The sequence below is a fragment of the Nematolebias whitei genome, chromosome 12 (assembly GCF_014905685.2).
Source record: "Nematolebias whitei isolate Nwh7 chromosome 12, NemWhi1, whole genome shotgun sequence".
NCBI classification, from domain to species: Eukaryota; Metazoa; Chordata; class Actinopteri; order Cyprinodontiformes; family Rivulidae; genus Nematolebias; species Nematolebias whitei.
The window spans coordinates 23268213-23291550 of record NC_056509.1 but is presented as its reverse complement, the minus strand read 5'-3'; the positions used below and the strand labels follow the sequence as shown (position 1 = coordinate 23291550).

The window sequence follows — 23338 nt, the reverse complement described above, 5'->3', positions numbered from 1 at the left end:
TGGAGACCTGACTGATCCCAACATAAAGCACGTTACAGTAGTCTAGTCAATTCAAAAATACTTTATTAATCCCAAAGGGAAATTATTTGTTGTTGTAACTTGTTATCCTCATTTCATTAAGAGATGTTATAGATGCTGATGGCTGTAGGCAGGAAGGATCTCTTGTAAAGGTCCATTCCACAGTGGATCCTAAGAAACTGGCTGCAGATGCTGTCCGATCTGTCCACCCAGACTCGGCTGGCCTCTTGGTTCCCCTGAGCTGTAGGACCGCCTGAATGCCGGGGAGAACTCCTCCCAGAGCGATGGCCACTCCTCCCAGCAGCCTGCCGAGCTCCTTGTTGCTGGGGACAGCCAACTTTAGGTGTTGAGGGACGATCTTGTCCTTCCGCTGTTATGAGCCGTGTTTCTTGCTAGTTCCAGGATCTCAGTGATCAGGCACTCGAGCACAGCTGGCAGGTAGATGAGAATGCATCCACAGAACATCCTTTTCAACTCATTTGAGAATTGGGGCTGTAGCTGAGATATTATTTGAGCTTCTGAGATGTTAATCAGCTGCTGTTGGTTGTAGAAACTGCCTTGTTGCCATGGTTACGCATCATAACAAATGTCCAAAACTAAAAAAGTTTCAGTACAAATCCTTCCAGCTGCACAGCATCTGATACCAGAGGAAACAATCATCAAAAAAAAAAAGTGATTTACATCCAGAAAAAGAGGAATTAAAGTTTCCAAAAGCAAAATCTCCGAATGAAAGTAACAGAGCTGCTCCAACATGCAGCCACCTTGAGCGGCGCAATTCTAAAACAAAGAAGCTATGAAGTCGGGTTTTACTTTTCTAGAAGTCGGGTTGTAATGAAGGTATGGACTATTTTTTCAAGGTCAGATCTGGTCAACACAGACTTAAGCTTAGCTATCTGCCTTAATCATGCCTTAATATCATCAACACATTTTAACAGAGGGTGAATGGAGCAAGAACTATTGGGTTTTAAGGGCAGAGAAATCTGACTATCATCAGCATAGCAGTGAGAAGAAAGACCATGTTTCCTCTGGATAGACCCTTAAGGTAGCAGATACAGTGAAAACAGAAGGGGTCCAAGAATCGAGCCCTGTGGAACCCTGCAGGAAAGAGGCGCTGAAGCAGATAATGTATTAAAATATATATTAATATATTAAAACTACGTTTCTATGTAGAAAAAATGAATACCACAAACCAATAGTGGAAATAAAGCCAACATTATTGCTTTAGCACAGGTTAATTTTTTGAGGAAACTTTTGTTGCTGAACTTATCAAGAAAGTACAAAATGTTAGTCTGTTTCACTGAAAGTGTTGAGAACATCTTAGAAGTGCTGAATTTTACAATAAATTTCTTATATAAATTCAAACACAAACAGCTGGGGTTAATTTTTTCATGCTGCAAACTTTTTAAGTTTATGTCGTTCTTCATTAATGTTATAAAACAGAAAGACTGTAATTAAACAAATGTGTTTTTTACACTGTGGAGCAACCTTCCCACTCTAAACATTTAACTTTTGGTCATTTTAAGATTTTCTCACGATGTAAACCTGCAAAGTTCTGCAACTGCTTAAAATAAGACATTCATCTCCTCATCAGGAAGTACAACCCCCCTCCACTGGAAGACAAGGTGACTAAGCTGAAGGTTACCATGGTTGCGTGGGATCGCCATGACAGCTCAGTGATCACAGCAGCCAATAATCTGACGCTGAAGGTGTGGAACTCCATCACCGGGAACTTGGTTCATGTCCTGATGGTATGTAGCAACACAGAAAGTCTAAAACACTGAATTACTTTGATTAGCATTTGCAAAATACGTAATTTTTCGAGTCACACAATCACATTGAAAAAGTTTAATGGGATAAGGGTTAGGAATGGGTTTTTCAGAAATGTCATGTTGAAAAATGTGTCTTAATTACATTCTGATGTCGGGTCAGAATGATAAAACCCTCCAGATCTGACATGTGAGCGATAAGCATCAACGCTGTATAAAAGCTTCCACTCATTTTCTTAAGGCTGATATATTTTGTCACTGGTGTAATTTAGGGCATTGAATTTTTTTTTTGTTATATTTTTATTTTACTTTCTTATGGCTCTTTCATAGCCAGTTCCGCAAGATGGCCGCACAGACCAGTCCATCTTTCTCCTCCCTCTGTCCGTTCATAAATCACAGATAAAGCCGACCACTTCCCGCTCAGACGAGTTTTCAGAAATGAAGCGGGCTGTGCAGACCCCAAAGACGAGTGGAACAGAACTCAGCTGTGTTGTTGTAGAGCACAATGCATTCATTAATTGTGTCAGACGTCCGCCTCACGTCAATTAAAAAACATGACGAACCAACTAGTTTTAGCGATTCTCTCTGTGGTTACCTATTTTTGTAATCTAACTACAAAGTTGCTGTGTGTCTTCATTGATCGTCCTGCATTAATATATCAGTTTGCTGTTGTGTAATCGTGCATCTGGGTGGTCGCACACTAACATAACTGATTCATCACATTATTTAGCTGCAACACCGCAGCTTTTTTTTTTTTCCCCACATGTCAGCCGGTCTGGCTCTGTTACTACCTCACTTAGCGGCACACCAAAGGAGGGCCGTCTTTGATCCCCCTCGCCTTCTTGGTCTATTCAGAAGACACACTGAGTGGGTCGGAGCACATCTCAGTTCTGGACTGAGGTGTCGTGTGAAAGAGCTTTTTAAAAAGAAGACATGAAAGATGCAACAGATGAGTATTACTACACCAGATAAATAGTTTTAGGGATTGAACAAAATGTTCATAACATCCCGTTACAGAAATGTCACCTCTTAAGGGTTTTTTCTTCCAAAATTGGCAAATCAGCGTATTTGCTTTCCGGCTGAAAAGACTACACCGTTAACATTTTTTATTCATCGTCCTAAGACATGACGGTTTATGGCACGGCACTGTCCGTCTGTGGACACTTTCTTGTCCAAGCTCTACACTGATATCCCTTTAACAAAGAAATGTCAAACTGCACAGCGGGACCTCTCAGGGGCCCAGGATGATCCCTATTGATTTCAAGGTTGTGGGATTAAAGGTCAAGGTCACTGGTGATGCCTTTGTTAAAACCTAGTCTGCTCCAGCTTGACATCCCAGGAACATAGAATCAAACTCTTTGTCCTCTAGACTGTACCTGTCTGTCCATCTGCAAGACAGTAGCCAAGTCAAATTTATTTATAAAGCACATTTAAAACAGCAGCTGTTACCAACGTGCTTGTACAGTACACAATAAGTGTCCATGGTACAATTCCACAAATGCTTATGATGGAAAATGTCATCAGATTATGGCTCTTCACTGACTTACATTGTATTCATGTATATATACTGTTGATGGTACGATTCTAGCGTGTGTTGTGTTCTTTTTCTGTTCCGCATCTGACAGCTGCTGCACTGTTCCTTGCAAAGATAGTAAAAGCAGCTACGTTTTGATTTGTTTGTGTTATTTGTAAGAGTTCTGTTCTGTTATTTAAAACTGCCATTAAGTAATTTTTAATGAACAGATTGCACTTTGGTAATGGAGGGAGCTAGTGTTGCCGTCAAATAGAGATGCACGATATTGGATTTTTGGCAGATATCTGATATGTTAAAACTTATTTGGCCAAAAACAGATACCGATATTTTATATGCATTCCTTTGTCAGAACATAGCCCTCTTATTTAGGCTTATCTGCTAAAAAAAAATTGTGCAACAGCTGTAAGAGCTGGTGACATATATTCAGTAACAGCCATATGATATGCATAGCACTTTAACTTATATTAAATGAAAAGTGTTAAATGTTATTTATTAGCATTAGTCACCTGCGATGCTGTCTCACTTGTGGAGGCTTGTTCCAGGTTCAGCTGCAGTGTGGGATCCTCTGCACTCCTGTGCATGAAGGACAGACTTTTTAAGTTCAAAGTTTGTGTCTATCCATTGTGCCGTATGACTAATCATGCTAACGGGGCTAACACGACATACAAATGTCTGTGGTAAAACTCACCCAAGTGCTATCAGCTGTTAGCTTCTCAATGACGTCGGAAATGACGGCTTGTAACTCGGGTAAGGCTACATCAGAAAAAGATCTCAGACTGGGGACGATGTAGCGAAGCTCAACGTAGTCCATAAATCTTCAGAATCCGACGTCCTCACCAACAAAAAAAAATCTTACACACCGCCGACATTTTGACTTCTTCCTCTCCGCTGTGATCAGATCAGGTAGGCGCACGTGACATCATCATGTTGTGCTGGTGCTGCAGGCATACAAAAACTGCGTCTTTTATATTGGTGAGTTATTTTGATGGAATGGCTGAAGTCTGATATTTAACTTTAACTCTAATATCGGCTGATACCGATACCATGCTGATAATATCCTGCATCCCTATCGTCAACATAGCAGCAGTGTGATAATAATTAGAAAATAATAAAGCAAGTCCACAGAAATGGCAGCAGAAAAAGAGTTTATGCAAAACAAAACCAGAGCTTAAACTTTTTTTTTTTTTGAAAAACAGAGTTTTTAGTAACAGTTTTAAAACAGTTTTACTTATTGTATATCTGTATTAACAACTATCCATCCATCCATTATCTTTGACCCGCTTTTTCATTTTTTGGGTCACAGGGGTCACTGGTGCCCATATCCAGCAGTCACTGTGGCGGGAGACACCCTGGACAGGTCTCCAGTCCATCACAGGGACACATGGAGATAAACAACCATTCACTCTCTCTCTCACACCTAGGGACAATTTAGAGTTACCAATCAGCCTAACATGCATGTTTTTGGTCTGTGGGAGGAAACTGGAGTACCTGGAGAAAACCCACGCATGCACGGAGAGAACATGCAAACTCCACCCAGAAAAGTCCCGGGCTCAGATTTGGTCCTGCAACCTTCTCGCTGAGAGGTGGCAGCTCTGCCCTCTTCACTACCGTGCCACTTAACAACCAACCAGCTCTCCATGTTTATTTTATCCATTCTCTGTAAAAGAGCACCCTTGTAGTATGAACCCTGCTGTGTTTAACCTCATCTAATACCTCTACCAAGACAAAGTCCCAGGCGGTTCAACATTTTTAGTTTTCTACCCGAATACTTGAAACAACTGCTGTTATAGCCGTTTTGTGTGTTTATCGATAAATAGATAATGTTTGCAAAAGCATGTTATACTAAGCATTTTAGGATCAGTTTTAAGATTCTTTTATTTACTTTAAAATCTCTCCGTGGTCTTGCTCCACCCTACCTCTCCGAGCTGCTACAGCCTTACACCCCCTCACGTGCTCTCAGGTCAGCTGACCAGCTGCTCCTGAGCGTGCCCAAAACAAAGCTCAAGCTTTGAGGTGACCGTGCCTTCGCTGTAGCAGCTCCTAAACTATGGAACGGTCTGCCTCCGCATCACACAGGCCTCCTCGCTGTCTGTTGTTAAATCCCATCTTAAAACTTATCTTTTTTCCAAGGCTTTTGACACCATGTGAGATGTTGATTTTACTATTGTTATTTATTTGATACTCCTTTTACTGTTTCAATTTTTATCGCATAGCCGTTTTTGTCTTTTTAATTATTATTATTATTTTCTTGTATTTTATTCCTTTCTGTTCTTTTTAACTTGTCTGTACAACACTTTGGTTATGTATGGGTGTTTTTAAAGTGCTTTATAAATAAAGTTGGATTGGATAAGCATGACCAACAATACTTATCTAAAGCTATAATTTTGTCGTTTTTAATGTAATCAGCTACACCTTCTTTGTTGATCAGGTATTAACTTGTCCTTGATCTCTTGTTTTGACCGTTCGGTGTTGGCAGTCTTCCTGTTTTAAAGCTTCCTGCTGGAAGTGTCTGTAAAACAAAAATCTGTCTGAATGTTGACAAAACAGTCATGTTGCTTCTTTAGTAAAACCACTGCTGGTTTGATGGTTACTACACCAAAATATTTAACATAAGAGGATGAGAAAAGTAAAAGTATTATGTCAGTTTTTCCTCATTTTTCTCAGCGTGTCACAGTCACGATGCTCCTGTTGTTTGTTGACAGGGTCACGAGGATGAAGTGTTCGTCCTGGAGCCACATCCGTTTGATCCAAGAATTCTTTTCTCTGCCGGGCATGATGGGAATTGCATTGTGTGGGACCTGGACGGAGGAGTCAAGATCCGCTCTTATTTTAACATGGTTAGTCTGCGTCTCCATGTCTGTGTGTGTCGTTTAACTTTATTGTCACTCTTTATTTGATGCAAAAACTCACTTAAATTTTTTTTAAACATTTGTTCTGCACATTTCTTTTTCATTCTTTAACTTTTATTTTCCATTTTCTCTTTCACCCACCGCTGCTGTTTTTCCCCTCTGCTTTCACTTTTTTTTTTTTTATGGCCAAACTTTAGTTTCACTTTCCTTCTTGCTTTGTGTGTTGCCTAACTCCACACGGGAGTCTAGAAAATAATAACATGATCATATTAAAGTGCATATACCGTTACATATAGTCATTCAGTATGCTAATCGTTTGTTTCTATGGTAACCAAGTGTTCAGACTGTGAGTGATGAAGTGAGCTGGTCATTCAACAAGTGTGTGCTTGTGAGAATGCCCAGATTTCAGTGGGACACTTACTAATAACTTCGGACAAGAGCAGGATATGTAAATGATAAAATGTAGAGCAGAACTTGAAAGGGTTTAGAAAGAGAGTTTTAACAACCTAACATGTTTATCTTAATTATTGTGGCTGACTGTAGTCCCTGTTTTCAGCACAAGATGTTAACTTTTGTCCCTGTGATTTGTCAAAACCATCTGTCTGTGAGCTTCTTTAGCTAAAGTCTGTCAACATTAGCTGCATTTACCTGAAAAAGTTATTACAACAGCAAACAGGAGTGCATCTAAGTTGCTTTTTATTTACAGAAGGGAAAACTTCTGCTTTTACATCACGCCACATGTTCACAAAGTTTTGTCTTTGGCTTTCAGGTGGTTTCTCACTGAGCTGTGACTATTGGGAGACTATAAGTGACACATTTTTTAAAATCTCTTAGTGTTTGCTATCAAGCGACCAACAAACAGTCTGGCTGCATTTTGAGCAACGAGTTTTTGAAAATGACTATTTCTTTTTATGTGCACAGCTCGCAAAAATTTAATTCTTTACTGTGCACATTATTTTGTTGCCCACATCGGTAGCCTCCCCCAACTGTTATGATTTATTCTACTATAGCACACATTCAATATTAAGATAGGCAGATTTGGAGATTTTGTGAGTTTTTTGAGGGAAAAGTTGTTGCACAATTTTTTTTTTGAACATGTTCAAAACTCTAGTGTCAGGGCTCCACCCCTCTGGGATAAGAACCCTGCAAAAGTTTGGAGACATTTAGGAGACTCCTTCAGGGATGGTTTTCACCAGCTTGTTGCAGCCTAGTGATTTTTCCCCCCTGTTTAATAAAAAGTGTAACATGTATGTGTCGTTTTCATTCTTTTAAGCAAAAACAGAGCTTTCCTGCACACACATACTGAGTTTTTTTGTGAGCTTCATTAGTTTTTTTGTGGTTGTTTTGCATGAGCTAAGGGCAAAAACAGAAAATGTGGTGTCTGAATGGAGCTCCTGTGAAAGTGGAGGAATCCCTACAGACAAAGCTAAAAGCAACATTGGCGGTTTCAGTTTCTGCCGGTGAGGCTGTTTGGAGCAGCAGTTTCTCCACAGCAAGACGTTTTAGGTTGTTACTGCAGGAAACTTAATTTAGAGGCGCTTGTTGAAGGATCTAGTCTTGGACTCAGAGTCTTTACTTCACCAGTGTGTTGCTGTTATTTGTCTGAAAAAGTGTCTGTTCTTGTCCTTGCATGTGCTCATCTACAGCCTTGTCTGCCACTCAAAGTTGTCCATCTCATACAACTGCTGAAGTTCTCCCATTTTTTCATACCGTGTTCTTTTTCTCTTGTCTGGATAGATTGAGGGTCAAGGACACGGAGCGTTGTTTGACTGTAAATGTAGTCCTGATGGGCAGCACTTCGCAGCCACTGATTCCCACGGTCACCTGCTCATCTTTGGCTTTGGTTCCAGCAGCAAGTATGACAAGGTATACCATTAGATTTATCTGTATTAAACACACACATTGATCCACATTGATTACTAACAAATAACAACAAACACCCTCTGTGTCTTTAACCTTTAACCTGCTTCAGATAGCAGACCAGATGTTCTTTCACACTGACTACCGGCCACTGATCCGGGATGCTAATAATTACGTGCTGGATGAGCAGACTCAGCAGGCGCCACATCTAATGCCCCCTCCCTTCCTGGTGGACGTGGACGGGAACCCTCACCCCCCCAGATACCAGCGTCTGGTTCCTGGCAGGGAGGGCTGCAGGAATGAGCAACTGATTCCTCAGATGGGGGTCACCTCCTCAGGTACAGTCCTGAGAGTCGTTCTGCTCTGCCCTCGTCTGCTTGTTCTCTTCAGAGCAGATCTGTGCCTGGTGTTGCTGTTATCTCCCCTCTCATCAGTGCACATCAGCCAGTCACAAACACGTCAGGATGATCTTAATGCTTCCATATGTGCATAAGGAGAAGCGTTTGCTGACACCATACTGGAAAAGGCCAAGAAAATCAGATTAGTTAAAAAATGTTGGCAAACCACAAACAGAAGTAATCAGTAGATGATAAAACGCCTCAGTAGAACACAACGGAGGCTGGAAATTCAATTTAACATCGTGCAACTTTAATGCTGTAAATATTTTTATGCAACTTTTCATTTCTTTCAATGAGAACACAGCATGATACTGACAGAGGAGACATTTTTTCCTTTTTGTTCTGATTTATCATTCGCATACTTTTTACTTCTGTCCTGCAGGCCTGAACCAGGTGGTGAGTGAGCAGGCGGTGGACGGTCCGAGTCCTCTGGACACCATGATTCAGAGGCTGCAGCAGGAACAGGACCAAAGGCTTGGAACGAATGATGCCTCTGCTGCTGCAGCTGCTGCAATAAACACCAGGTCCAGCAGAGGTAGGAGCAGGACTCAACAGAACGTTACACCCTCTGGAGTGGGGGCATCTGATTATTAAGGTTCATGTTGTGCAACTCAGAGTAACTACCGTATTTATTCATGCATAATGCAATCTCAAGTATGATGGAACACCCCCTCCCCCCTTTTTTTTGCTTAAAAAGCCTAAAAATATCTAATCCTCATGTATAATGCTACCCCTAATTTCATACAGACCTCAGTGTTTTTCAGCCTTTGTGGTCTGTATACGTATCAGTAAAATTGTCATGATTGTGATATTATTTATTGTGGTTTCAGAAGCTGCTTTCTCCATAATCAAATGTTGCTCTCAGGAACTCCAAACTCCTTGTCTGCTGCACAATTGTTCTTCAGCAAATTTTATGATTTTGAGCTTTGTAGCAGCGTCATAGGAACATCGGTGTTTCGAATGAGAAGACATGTTCTAGCAGAGGACTTTGCAGACAGTCGACCAGAGGGCGCCAGGGGGAAAAGAACCGCCGGGTGGCGCTTTGCTTAGTTTAGCTTAGCATAGCTTCATGTAAGTTACAATTCTCCTGTACACGTTTTGTGTGGTGGAAATTTACTCCCGTGCACCCCAAATTTATGGATGATTTTTGGAGTGAATTTTTTTGCATTATATGTGAATAAATACGGGACACACAGTGCAGTAGAAGAGGCTTAATGTTGTAAACCTGGCAGAGTCTGACCCGGCCCGAACACATATAATTTTTTTCTGGCCCGACTTGAAACAACCAATTAACTGTAATTGGAAGCCCGAACCCCAAAAAAAACCCAACATTTTTTTTAATTAAGCTTTTACTGCTTATGTAAGCATGATATCATCATGATGATGATGGCATGATAGTTTTAAAAACGTATTTCAAAAAAAGGAAAATATAAGATTTCTTGTTTATTAACAAGAGTCAGCGAATTATTATAGTTATTAACGGTTGGCGGACGTGCACGTCCACTGACGCAGCGGCTGAGTCCAGTTGGGCTTCAGATGGATTTCTGGCAGTGATCCATCTGAAGTTTAAATGAACTTTTTTTTACCGGTTAGCGCGCGGTCAAACGGACGTGCACGGCTGGTGATCCAAGCTGGATCACCAGCCGCGCGCTGCAATCAAAAGCCTGACACCGACCCGCCCATCAAGCACATTATTTTGGGCCGGGTTAGAAATGACAGTTCTAAAACCTGGATAAAATGGGAGGTCATGATCACTCCCCCAAATAATTTTTCAAGCACAGGCTCTTTAAGAAAGATTTTTGGAGATCTTTTGAGAAACAAAACTGAGTTTTTGTGGAAACAGAGTATACCGTCATGACACCACTTCAGCCCAGATCAAAGGTACATTCAACTTTGAACATTTCAAACCGCTCCCATTTATTTCAAAGGAAGCAATTTCACAGTTTATTGTAGTTCACTATCAGATCAAAATAAAACTGAAAATAGATTTTGATGTTTAAAATTTATGGACCTTATAAAAAAACGGTAATGTTTTGTCACCGATAAAATTGACTTTAGAAAGAAACTATATTTTTATGTGACAGTTTCAAAAACTTAACAGCTCCAATGTGAACTGGTTGAGTTTTTATTAGTTTTCTGATTCAGAATGTCGGATGTTTCAAACTAACACAACAGGAAGGAAAATGTTTTTTAAAGCTGAAGTCTTGGAAAGTTTAAAAAGTAAGTAGTTTTGGTTAGATCAGTTCAAAACGAAGATCTTGCACAGTTAGCGCTCAGAGTGGGTGCTGGGGCGGGCTCTGCCACATTTCCTGCGCGTGATTGGCTGATAACAAGTTTTAGTGTTTATGTATGTATATATATATATATATATATATATATATATATATATGCATGTTAGTCTGCCTTCAGGCCCAGGCCTCCCTTGCAAAAGAGATCTCAATGGGATTTGCCTGGTTAAATAAAGGTCAATAATAATGTACTGATTATTAATCACCTCCAAAATCAGCATATTTTTAATGCTCCTTACAAAACATCTGTTCCTCTTTGACATCCCTTTAGGATCTGTGGGTTCTCCCACCGAGGTGCACTCTCCCCCTAATGTTGGTCTGCGACGCAGCGGGCAGATTGAAGGTGTCCGGCAGATGCACAGTAACGCCCCCCGCAGCCAGATGGCCACCGAAGGAGACCTGGTGGCCTGGAGCCGCAGGGTGCTCGTTCCTGAGCTGGAGGAGGCCTTTATCAGGTAATCTCCTCAACAATACACTCAGTGCTCCTAAAATCAAACTTTAAAACACAACTATACTAAAATAATTCACACTTTTCTTGTCATGATTACTCTAATAAACCTGATAATGTGTGCAGGAGACAGGTGAACTGGCGTGAAGCTAAAGGAGAGGAGGAGATCAACATATATCAGTCAGAAAGAAGGAGGCGTACACTCCACTCACTTCCCAAGGAGAGCAGGGTGCAGACAATAATGTTCCTCCTCTGAATGGTTTCATTCAGCATCTTTTAAACAAAAACTCACCACTCGTTTCTCTGCTTGTGAAGGTTCACCCACCGTCGGAGAGCGTGGTCGATGAGGGGAGGAAGAGTCAAGGAAACCACGGCTACCAAACTCGAGCTGCAGTGGAGGAGACTAGCCGTCAGAGCGCCGAAGCTGCTGATGACGATGATAGTTCCTCAGAGGTTGAAGTAATGCTCAAAGTGCTTTATTTTGGATCTAACGTAGTTCTGTATTTGGAATTGGGGAATTCTTGAAATGCAAAACTTGTCATCTATTCCCTTGTAATGTGTTTTTATACTTTTATCTCTGTTGCTCTAATATAAGATACCGTACATGTTTTCAGGGAGAGGTGGAGGTGCGGCAAATCAACGGATACTCAGAGGAAGAAAAAGACGAGGAGGAAAAGGAGCCCTGGCCAGATGACCACAGCAGTTCAAGGTAATTTTTTTATATTTGTTCTCCTTTCTTTTACTAAATGCACATCAAAACACAACCTAAGCGGATTCTCACACTTGTATTTTTTAAGGAGATGTGACTTTTTTTTTTAAGGATGGACACAATCTCCTGAGGTTTTGATTAAATACAACAGGATTACAGTACAACAAACCCCATTTCAGTTCTGTCTTTAGGCCTCTCTTTAGTGCAGACGGTTTCATGGAGGTGCATAGTTTCAGCAGGGTGTGGAGATCCTACCAAGTTACAAAAATACACATTTTAAAAAAACTCAAGATTGTACAGACATAAATAACATTTACCTACCATGTGTGTTTCCCCATAAAGTTATATCGTATTTTTCACCCTAAAAGTCACATTTTTTTGCGTAATTTGCATGCCCTGTGTCTTACACGCCGAAGCGACTTATTTATGGATTTTGTCCCATATTTAAAAAACAATGTTTGGCTGAGATATGACCGTTTTCATTCATTCTGACTGAAAATATTGAACACTACCATTTTCAGCCACTAGATGGCAGTCGAGCAAGTTGGCATGCCGTTGCATCATGTAATAGGTAAAAGTGGCTATTAATGACACAATCGTCTTGCCATAGTCTGCCACCATTGTCTGCCTGGAGCAACCGTCAGATCAGCTTCATTTCGCTGCACCGCCCAGACGAAATGCAGCTAATTTGACCATTAAAGTGCATTTATTAAGTAAAAGTTCAACTGAGACACACCTTTGTTATAAAGTTGAGCAAACAAATAATTGTTTTTAGGTGTTTATCTTGTTAAATTTAGAAGAAATGGGCAACAAGTCACCCTTTGCTCTTTCATGTTTCTGTGTATTGGCCTTTGAAGTGCAGCTGATTTAACCGTCAAAGTGCATTTATTAATGAAAAGTTAGACTGAGACACACCTTTACTATAATTTCGAGCAAACAAATAATTGTTTTTAAGTGTTAATCTTGTTTAATTCTTGTTTAAGTCCTCCCATGCATGCTCCCTCTGCTGCCATTTGGCAGCCAATCGATTTTTGGCACAACACCGGCCCACATTTCCGGGTTCGGCCCATGTTTCCGGGTTGTCAGCAGTGACGTGTAACAAACGCAACCTGTCAGTGGTGACGCATAATAGATGCGACGTATACGGCGAAGCCACGTATTTATGGATTTTTCCACTTTATTAGACACATTTGGACTGATGCGACTTATAGGGCGGAGCGACGTTTACAGCGGAAAATACAGTAATAGCTATCAAAATATGTAACATTTCAATGTATTGAATTTTTTTAATTGTTTTGGGGTTACTTTAGGTCAGACTCAATATCCATTTCACACAGACGGTTGGAAATGTATTCATCGATGTTCGAATGTAAATAACTGACTTGTAATTGTTGGTAACAAAACATGACTCTGCTGCGTTGCTCATTTATTACACATTTTGTGGTAATGAAGCAGGAATATTTAGTGGTCATTTTTATCATTCATGATTCACAAATAATAAAAAAAATAAATAAATAAATTCAGCCTTTCTGTGTAGCGTTGGCATAGTGTACTTCATCTCTCGCACCGTGACTTTTGGAGCTAGATACCAGCTTTAGTTTCCTCAACCCATAAGAGAAGTAGGTAAAGAAAATGGTTGGATGAAAAATCACATATTTTGACAGCTATCATAGCTTTAAAAGTAAGAAATTTTAAAGCTAAATTGACAATATAATTGTCTTGTGGCAATCGGATGTACAAATGATCAGGGGGGCACTCTGTTTCTTTCAAAAATAGAGACTTAAAAGACTAAACGCAGTTAATCTCTAAGTACCAGCAAAGTTTCTGGTACAGTCTCAGGTTCCTGGCTGCCTGCCTGTCGCTGTACTGGGAGCTTCCACGTGGGTCATGCCCTTCTGTTTGGATAACTTGTCTCTCAGTCTCCCCAGTTAATGATTGACTGGTTGGCCCGCTGTTTGTGTCAGACTCTAGTTTCGGCTGAACGCGTCATCGTGTTTCTCTGACCGCCTCCATCCTAACGTGTGTCATCCAGGTGTCCTGCTCTTTGGGCTCCACGAGGTTTGGTGTTAAGTCCTGCTTGGAGGTTTGCCGGTGCCTCGCAGTCCTGGCTCAAACCTTGACCTCTAGTGTGGTGCAATAGTCTCATTCTAACCTTTGACAGAGAGGGACGGTTTAAATGGACTAGCATGACTAAGCTCTACATAGCATTTACAAAAAGACGAAAGATAAAAGAATTACTGTCAATCAATGTTTAAACTGATTCACATTTTGATGAAATCTAGAACAGCATCAGCACCAGTATTAAAAATCACAGAATCCCCATAAACTCTTTTTTTTTTTGTAGCTCAAATCACTAATTTCCCATGGATTTTAAATGTGCTATAATTGCTAATAAGCGTAGGCAGTAAAAAGCAAAACAAAGTGGAAAAGCACATTTTTACTTCTTACTTCTGAGGTACAATGAAGGCAGCATGATTTGAATTATATTATTCAGTGTCACTCACTGAATTAAACATTTTCAAACCTAGCAGGCCTGAACAATGTCCCAGGGTTGTTTTACCAACTTGATAGTGACAGTACTCAATCACAGGATAAACAATATATTTTATGACCTTGAATGCGTTGCAGTGATTACTCCAGCGATTACTCTGACTGGACAGCAGATGCAGGGATCAACCTGGAACCGCCCAAAAAGAGCGTAAAAGTGAAAAAGAAAAGCAGCAGCTCTGAGGAGGATGGAGAGAAGAAGAGGGAAGGGAAGAAAGAGAAGAAGAAAGACAAGCCTGACAAAGATGGCTCATTACCAAAGAAGATAACGCCAAAGGAGAAGAGGAAGGTTTGTCATCAGCAGTATTAGTATTTTCAACGCTGTAGTAGTTGTTTGATTCAGTTATTGTCATCAGTATTAAAATAAGAGATGTTTTCGAGTTGATAGAAGCCTATTTGCTGTATTCATCCTGTTTTGTTTCTTTCAGAGGACTGAGTTTCAGGAGCAGGGGCTGACTCTGGAGGAATGGCTTCCGTCTGCCTGGATCACAGACACAGTTCCTCGGAGATGTCCATACATACCTCAGATGGGAGACGAGGTAAATGGCATCAGATACACTAACACAGGGGGCGACATAAGCGGTTTCTGGTTGTCCAAGACAACCTGTTTTTGTCTCGAGGTTGCCTTGAGGTTGTCTGGTGGACAACCTAGTGAAATATAGATGGATTAAAGTTTTCTATTGATGCAACAAGTTTAAGTCATCTTTAAAAGTGATAGTGGGGGAAAATTGTGGTCTTGTTAAAGCCATTCCATCTAATGATGATACAAGGATTAAACTGATGCAGCTTTCTGCAAATAAAGCGAACCACAGTCAGAATTTTACCCAATCAGAGCAGAGCAGGGCGGTCGTGATGTCTGATACACGGCAGGTGGGAGACAGACTGAAATTGACATGACGTCAATCAATCCAGAAGGCTCGTCAGCAATTGACCAATCGACAATCGCAATTTGTCCCAAAGTGCAACGCCCCTTACCATCAGGAGCTGCACCCCCTTTTCCTCCGACAACATTGTTGGGGGTTTTGCATTATGAACGCTTTGTGGTCAAAAAGATTTCATGAAAAATCATTGGAAAAAATGGTTAAATATTGTCAGTGTCAGTGGGGATCATGCAGTTAAGCCAGCATTCCCCTGAGCGTTTAGAGGGTGGAATAGAAGTTTATTCCATTTTCAAAACCTAAAACAAGTCTGGAAAAATGTAAAAGGTGGATAAAGGTCTGCAACCGACCCCATGAGCAGCTGAATACAACAGTTATAAACAGGACCGACTACATGTTCGTCTGTACAAAGGCAACTGCAAGGAAATCTTAGATTATTTTCTCATAATTACATTGAATGCTTAATGATTGAATTAAAGGTTAATGCTTAAAGCTAGTTGTGCTCACACAGTGAAGATCTGGGAGAGAGTTGTGTAAGCTAGACTTAGACGAGAGGTGACTGTGAGCAGCAGTATGGTTTCATGTCAAGAAAGAGCACCACAGATGCAATATGTGCTTTGAGGATGCTGATGGAGAAGAACAGAGTTTCAGAAAGAACTCCATTGTGTCTTTGTGAATTAATAATAAAAAAAAATCACATGACAGGGTGCAGAGGGAGGAGGTGTGGTATTGCATGAGGAAATCTGGGGTGGCAGAGAAGTATGTTAGACTGGTACAGGACATGTATGAGGACAGTGGTGAGATGTGATGTAGGAGTGACAGATAGCTTCAAGGTGGAGGTGGGAGTGCATCAAGGATTGGCTCTGAGCTCCTTCTTGTTTGCTCTGGTGATGGACCGACTAACAGATGAGGTCAGGAAGGAATCCCCATGTACTATGATGTTTGCAGATTATGTTGATGCTCTATGGTGAGAACAGGGAACGGGTGGAAGAGAACTTGGAGAGGTGGAGGTATGCACTTGAAATAAAAGGAATGACAGTCAGCCGTAGTAAGACAGAGTACATGTGTGTGAATGAGAGGGAGGCCGGTGGAACAGTGAGGCTATAAGGAGCAGAGGTCACAAAGCTGCAGGACTTCAAGTACTTGGGGTCCATAATCCAGGAACATGGGGAGTGGGGTAAAGAAGTGAAAAAGAGAATCCAGGCAGGATGGAGTGGATGGAGAAAAGTTTCAGGAGTGATTTGCGACAAGCGTGTCAGCAAAGGTCAAAGGAAAAGTTTACAAGACAGCTATGTTGTCTGGTCCGGAGACAGAGACATGGACAAAAAGACAGGAGGCAGAACTGGAAAAGGTAGAAATGAAGATGTTGAGGTTCTCCTTAGGAGTGACAAGAATGGATAAAATTAGGAATGAGACCATCAGAGGTACAGCACAGGTTGAACAACTGGGAGATAAAGTTAGAGAGGCCAGACTGAGATGGTTTAAACATGTCCAGAGGAGGAACAGTGGGTATACTGGTAGAAGGATGTTAGAAATGCAGCTGCCAGAAAAAAGACAAAGAGGAGATATATGGATGCAGTTAGAGAGGACATGGAGGTAGTTGGAGTGAGGACAGAGTGAGATGGAGGAGGATGACTCGCTGAGGGAAAAGCCGAAAGAAGAAGAAGAAGAAGCTTAAAGCTAACTGTGCTTTGTTTTGTGTGTTTTGTGTATAGATATATGTTGCAATTCCTGGTTGCACAAGTTTAGTCTTTGTTTGTGCTCAACTGATTTTATACAAAACATTTATTACGTTGTAATGTCAAATTTACACTCTTAATACACACTGAATTTCACTGTAAGGCAAAAATGCCTCACCAACTTCTTCAGGTAACGCTGTGAGCTTCACTACCTCCATCTTTACAGCTTTACTGCTTTATGTAACTTGTAACCTTTTACTAAGGTCAAGCACACAGTATACTCCTCTTTATGTGAAAACCTTTGAAAGTGACCTGCATGTAGGAAATCTCAAATGTGTGGTATTGGTGTCTGGGATTTTTTCAGTTAAAATATTTTTTCAGCTTTAATCCCTGCCTTAAATACACTGCGAGTGCTTCTCTTGCAAAGTCTGATGAGGAGGAAGAGGATGAGGAAAACGAGGAAGCTCCTTTCGAGCAGCTCCTAAAAGAGTCGGCCACTCAGTATCTTTTTAAATTCCAATCTGTCAACAAGATGACTGACTGACACCATTTATACATAGTAAACTTCGTATATAGTGCAATATACTTGTTAAATTACATTTTTCTTGAGATTATTTGCCTTCTTTATTGTAAAGGTTGTGGACAACCAAAAAAATTGACAGACAACCAGATTCTGTCAAGAGGTTGTCTGCTGGACAGCCTGGAAAATTACTTTATGTTCTTACTGTTTTTGTTGTATTTTAAGCCTGTATTCTGTATTTCTGTGAAACATTTTGTGATTTTATCTATGAAAAGTGCTACAGTAGTCTCGCTACTTTGTGGTTCGACTTTCGCAGACTCGCTCTTTTGCGGTTATTCAAAGTAAGATTGGACATGACACACAATTGGCTGATTGATGGATGAGCCATAGATTGTTTATTTAAAATAAATTATTTAAACTGATTCAGCACATGTGTGCAGTCCACAGGTGCAGGGAGAAGCTCCATCCTGCAGCCTGTCATGATCGCCACTCTCTGCCACCTGCGGCTCTCTGCCACGCCCACATTTCTCCACCGGCTGCAGCTCCTTTGTGAAGGGTTAATGCTGTCCAGCTACACCGATCGACTTTTGTCTTCCAATTTAAAATTCAAAGTATCATATTTTCCGCCGTACTTGTCGCACCGCCCTATAAGTCGCATCAGTCCAAATATGTCTAAAAAAGTGGGAAAATCTATAAATATGTTGCTTCGCCATATACGCCACATCTATTATGCGTCACCGCTGACGCGCCGCGTTTGTTACTTGTCAGCGCTAATAATCCGGAAATGTGGGCCTGTGTTGTGCCACAAATCGATGGGCTGCTAAATGGCAGCCGTGGGAGTGTGCACAGGAGGACTTTAACAAGAATTTAACAAGATTAACACTTAAAAACAATTATTTGTTTGCTCGAAATTATAGTAAAGGTGTGTCGCAGTCTAACTTTTCCTTAATAAATGCACTGTGATGGTCAAATCAGCTGCATTTCGCTGGGGCGGTGCAGCTGGTTTGGCGGTTGCTCCAAGCAGCAATCAGAACGAAGGTAGGGGGACTTTGGCAAGCCGATTGTGTCATTAATAGCTGGTGAAGATTCTCAGTCATCCAGGACATGGTAAATTTTAAAAAGTTCAAGACAAAAACAAGTATAAAGTATAATAAATAAAGTCCTGTTGTTTTTGTCTTGAACTTTTTTGAATTTGTCATTATAGCCACGTTTACCTATTACATGATACAATGGCATGCCATACTGCTCGACTGGCATCTAGTGGCTGAAAATGGTAGTGTTCCATTTTTTTTTTCAGTCCGAATGAATGAAAACGGTCAAATCTCAGCCAAAATATGGTTTATAAATATGGGGGAAATCCTTAAATACGTCACTTCGGCCTATGAGTCGCAGGGCATGTAAATTATGCAAAAAACACAACTTATAGGCTGAAAAATATGGTATGTCACATCGTAAAATCATCATAATCTCAAAATATAAAACTGTTAAGTTATTTCTAATTATTTTAGAACTTATATGTTCAGTTGTTTCAGTGTAATTGATCAAGAAGTACATTTCTGCTCCGTGCTGTATTGGCTTTGTGAAGGTTAACCCTCTGATGTTCTGCTGCGCTTCTCTTCTCTACGATTTCAATTTAAATACTGTGACAGTTTAAATAAACAATCCAGGCAGCATGGAGCGGAGATCATGGCATTTTGTTCTCTTTTAGAGCGTTTAGAGTTTAGAAACATTATTTAGAATATTCCAAGAGTGTGGGCAGGATTTATAAAGCCTTAATAAATACTAAAATAAACTTCTACTTACTACTACTACTATTTGCACTACTATCCCTACTTCGCGGTTTTGCACTTATCAATAAACGAGGAACTAAATAAAGTTTACTTACTTTCATATGTAAATGAACCAAGAATTACAATGATCTGTTACCTTTTTAATTTATTTGCTTTTGTATTGAATCAAAAATGCAATAAACAGAACCCAAAACCGGACACCCCCCCCCCCCCCCCCCCAAAAAAAATAAATAAATAAATAAATAAATAAATCATTTATTTAATATATTTTTAATGAACTTATTGTCCGGCCCATGGGCCACCAGTTGAATAGCCCTGGTTTAGTTAAAAGCTCTTCCTTAACATTTCAAAAAGGCTAAAAGTACTAAAAATAAAAGCCTAATTAAGATTTAGATCTCTCAACACATAAAACTGGTGAACTGACTGACATTCTTCTGAGAATAAAACATGTACAGGAAAAATTCACGCCTCACAGTTAATGATCCATGGCATGTTGGGTTTTTGATTTCAGGTGTACTACTTCCGGCAGGGTCATGAAGCTTATGTGGAGATGGCCAAACAAAAAAAGATTTTCAGCATCAATCCTAAGAAACAGCCCTGGCACAAGATGGAGCTACGGGTAAGAAATGACTTGACACAAATGGGTTTCTGATAGTTAGCCAAGAGGGTGGTTCATGTTTAGATGGGCTGTGTCCGAAAACTGGTTCATTGTGAACCCACAAATAAACAGTCAACCTCTTTTGTGGGTTCACAACCAATGAGAAAAAAAAGAAAGTCACTATAAATAAGAGACAACCATAAAACAAAAATCATTTGGACCGTTTTAAGCACTTTGGAGTAACAGTCAGTCAGAAATGAGTAAACAAAGATCTTCAACCCAAACTGAGTAACTTGCTCTTTTATAAAATAAACTGTGAGGCATTTCTTGTTTGAGAATCTAACATCTAGACTCAAGGTTTTGGAGCTGTAAATAAATTCTGTGACAATTCACTTCAAAATGCTGACTGGCCATAAAAATGACTCAAAAGGCGGTCCCTCAAGTAATGGCAAAGTAATGACGCCATTGCTCTTGGAATGAAAAGACAGCGTAGCAGTTCCTATAATGCATGTTTAGCTGTAACCTGTAGGGATGTTTTCATTTACTGCTGTTTGCTCCTGTATCTAATTCAATAGGATCATTTTCTTCTTCCTTCTGTTCTAAAACTTTCCTCCACTTAAATAAAATATATTTGCTGAGTAAGTGTAATTTCTGTATATCAAAAAATTTTTAGAAGGCTGAAGCGCATCCTCCCCATTTCTAGTAACACATTTGTTTTAGACATCAGTGCACTGAAAGCTCACTGCGTCTTGCTGGACTCAGCAATATGATCTTTATTCATCTGTTCCCTCTTCAGGGGTCTCCACAGCGAGTCATCCTCCTCCATCTCACTCTGTCCTCACTCCATCTACCTCCATGTCCTCTCTAACTGCATCCATAGAACTCCACTTTGTCTTTTTTCTGGCAGCTGCATTTCTAACATCCTTCTACCAGTATAACTACTGTCCATCCTCTGGGCATGTCCAAACCATCTCAGTCTGGTCTCTCTAACTTTATCTCCAGTTGTTCAACCTGTGCTGTACCTCTGATGATCTCATTCCTAATCTTATCCATCCTTGTCACTCCTCAGCAGAACCTCAACCTGACCTCTGCTCCTTGTAGCCTCACTGTTCCACCAGCCTCCCTCTCATTCACACACATGTACTCTGTCTTACTACGGCTGACTTTCATTCCTCTTCTTTCATACCTCCACCTCTCCAAGTTCTCTTCCACCCATTCCCTGTTCTCACCACAGATCACAATGTCATCTGCAAACATCATAGTCCACGGGGATTCCTGCCTGACCTCATCTGTTAGTCGGTCCATCACCAGAGCAAACAAGAAGGGGCTCAGAGCCAATCATCACATCTCACCACTGTCCTGCTGTCCTCATACATGTCCTGTACCAGTCTATACTTCTCTGCCACTCCAGATTTACTCATTCAACACCACACCTCCTCCCTCGGCACCCGTTGTATGATTTTTCTAAATCCACAATGCTGCCCCACCCCCCACACTGACAACCTAACCAGTCAACTCATCTGGTCATTCTGTCTGAATGCTCACCAACGTATGTCGAGCTGTTTCTCTTGTTCCCGACACAAACCACTGCAGAGTTTTCTAGATGAGCAGGGGTGACCTGTGCTGCATTAGAAGTGCCTGGGAAAACGAAACTCCTTGTGAATTAGGTGCAGATACTGAGAAAATAGTGGTTAAAATTTGAATTTTTCCCCATATATACCGGTACTTATTTTGATATCACTCTAGGGACAACCTGTGATACATCACATATACTTGATATATCGTCCACCTCTAGTTGCAGTATGTAAAATGTAGAATTTTCCTAATATTTTTTATTTAATTTGCTCAGTCAAAGGTGGCTTTACTCCCTGATTCCCACTTTTTATTAACTAAAAACACCATGTAAATAATTCTCAATGTGTACACCTAACAACTAAACCCCCGTGGTTTGGGGCTTTCCTATATTACAGTATTTTTAGTTAAACCTTTCAGATAAAAGTGCCCCATGCTATGTGAATGATCTTCATTGAGAGGATGTCCTCATTTGGATGTTTTTCTTTTTTTTAAATTAGGAGCAAGAGTTGATGAAGATTGTCGGCATCAAATATGAGGTTGGTTTGCCCACACTGTGCTGCCTGAAACTGGCCTTTTTGGACCCAGACACCGGGAAGCTGACAGGCGGCTCCTTCTCTATGAAGTAAGGATCTGGCTACACTCAGAAATACAAACACGCTTAGACTGAGATATTTAGATTTGAACCAAGTGACGACTCAGTTCTGATGCTACAACACCACTGTCCTGTTAACTTTACATATGTAGCTCCTGTGTGGTTTGTAAACGTGAGAAATTAGTTTTTTAAATATTCACTTTGACTGTTTTCCGCAGTTTAATGCATACATATTGTCAAACGAACGAGCGCCCACTGTTTGATCTGTATTAGTTCTCTTTCACAGGGCAGAACATTTTAATACTGTATCCAAAATAACACGAGATTTTGTTTTATCAATTGTAACAATTTAAAACCATAGACGCAACCGTTTTTGTTATAAAGTTTTGGTCACAGAGTAAAATTGTCTCCTTGCAGGTACCACGACATGCCTGATGTTATCGACTTCTTGGTGTTACGGCAACAGTTTGACAACGCCCGAAAGAGGCAGTGGAGTATCGGTCCGTTTTTAACCCCAAAATACTTTAATCTCATTAGAAATATCACATATATCAAATGTTTTTAGTATAAAGTAGTAGTTTAAAGATTTGAATAGTTTATGGTGTGTGTGCACAGGTGACAGGTTTCGGTCAGTGATTGATGATGCCTGGTGGTTTGGGACCATTGAAAGCCAGGAGCCCTACCAGTCCCAGTATTCTGACAGCTTGTTCCAGTGCTACAACGTCTGGTATGACCACAGCTCGTGTTTGGTCTGGGTTGCCGGTCAAATCACACAAACGTGTTTACAAAATATCCAACGATGTTCAGTCAGGTCATCTGGAGGGTTTCTTTTTTTTTGTTAAGATGTTTCGTCCTTCATCCAAAGGACTTCATCAGTCTGAGGAGCCACAAACAAACTCAGTCCCACAAGCAGCGCACTCCCATAGTGAACCAACCAGTTTTATGGTGAAAAGATGGTTTCTGGGGCCCGCCCTCTCCCCTGTCAACTCTTCTGAGGCAGCCATAGCCAAAGTGGTTCACAACATTAAAGTTCATGCTCAATAATCCAGATTAAAAAAAAAATCCAACAATGTTCAGTCAGGTCATCTGGATGGGATTATTGAGCATGAACTTTCATGTTTTGAACCACTTTGGCTATGGCTGCCTCAGAAGAGTCGACAGGGGAGAGGGCGGGCCCCAGAAACCATCTAATCACCATCAAACTGGTTGGCCCACCATGTGGGTGTGCTGCTTGTTGGACTCAGTTTGTGGTGGCCCCTTGGACTGATGAAGTCTTTTGGATGAAGGAT

General features: G+C 40.7%; 1 protein-coding gene across 1 annotated transcript in view; it reads left to right on the top strand.

The window, feature by feature from the left end:
* Positions 1–23338, top strand: part of LOC119418459 (pleckstrin homology domain interacting protein) — a 65403-nt gene that overhangs the window by 27742 nt on the left and 14323 nt on the right. The window contains 15 exon segments of the mRNA XM_037685748.1: positions 1610–1766; positions 6021–6155; positions 7905–8033; positions 8140–8365; positions 8808–8960; positions 10985–11168; positions 11288–11390; positions 11477–11620; positions 11776–11870; positions 14499–14706; positions 14846–14956; positions 19796–19903; positions 21955–22079; positions 22467–22549; positions 22665–22776. Of these exon segments, the coding sequence (XP_037541676.1) occupies positions 1610–1766; positions 6021–6155; positions 7905–8033; positions 8140–8365; positions 8808–8960; positions 10985–11168; positions 11288–11390; positions 11477–11620; positions 11776–11870; positions 14499–14706; positions 14846–14956; positions 19796–19903; positions 21955–22079; positions 22467–22549; positions 22665–22776 (2073 nt within the window).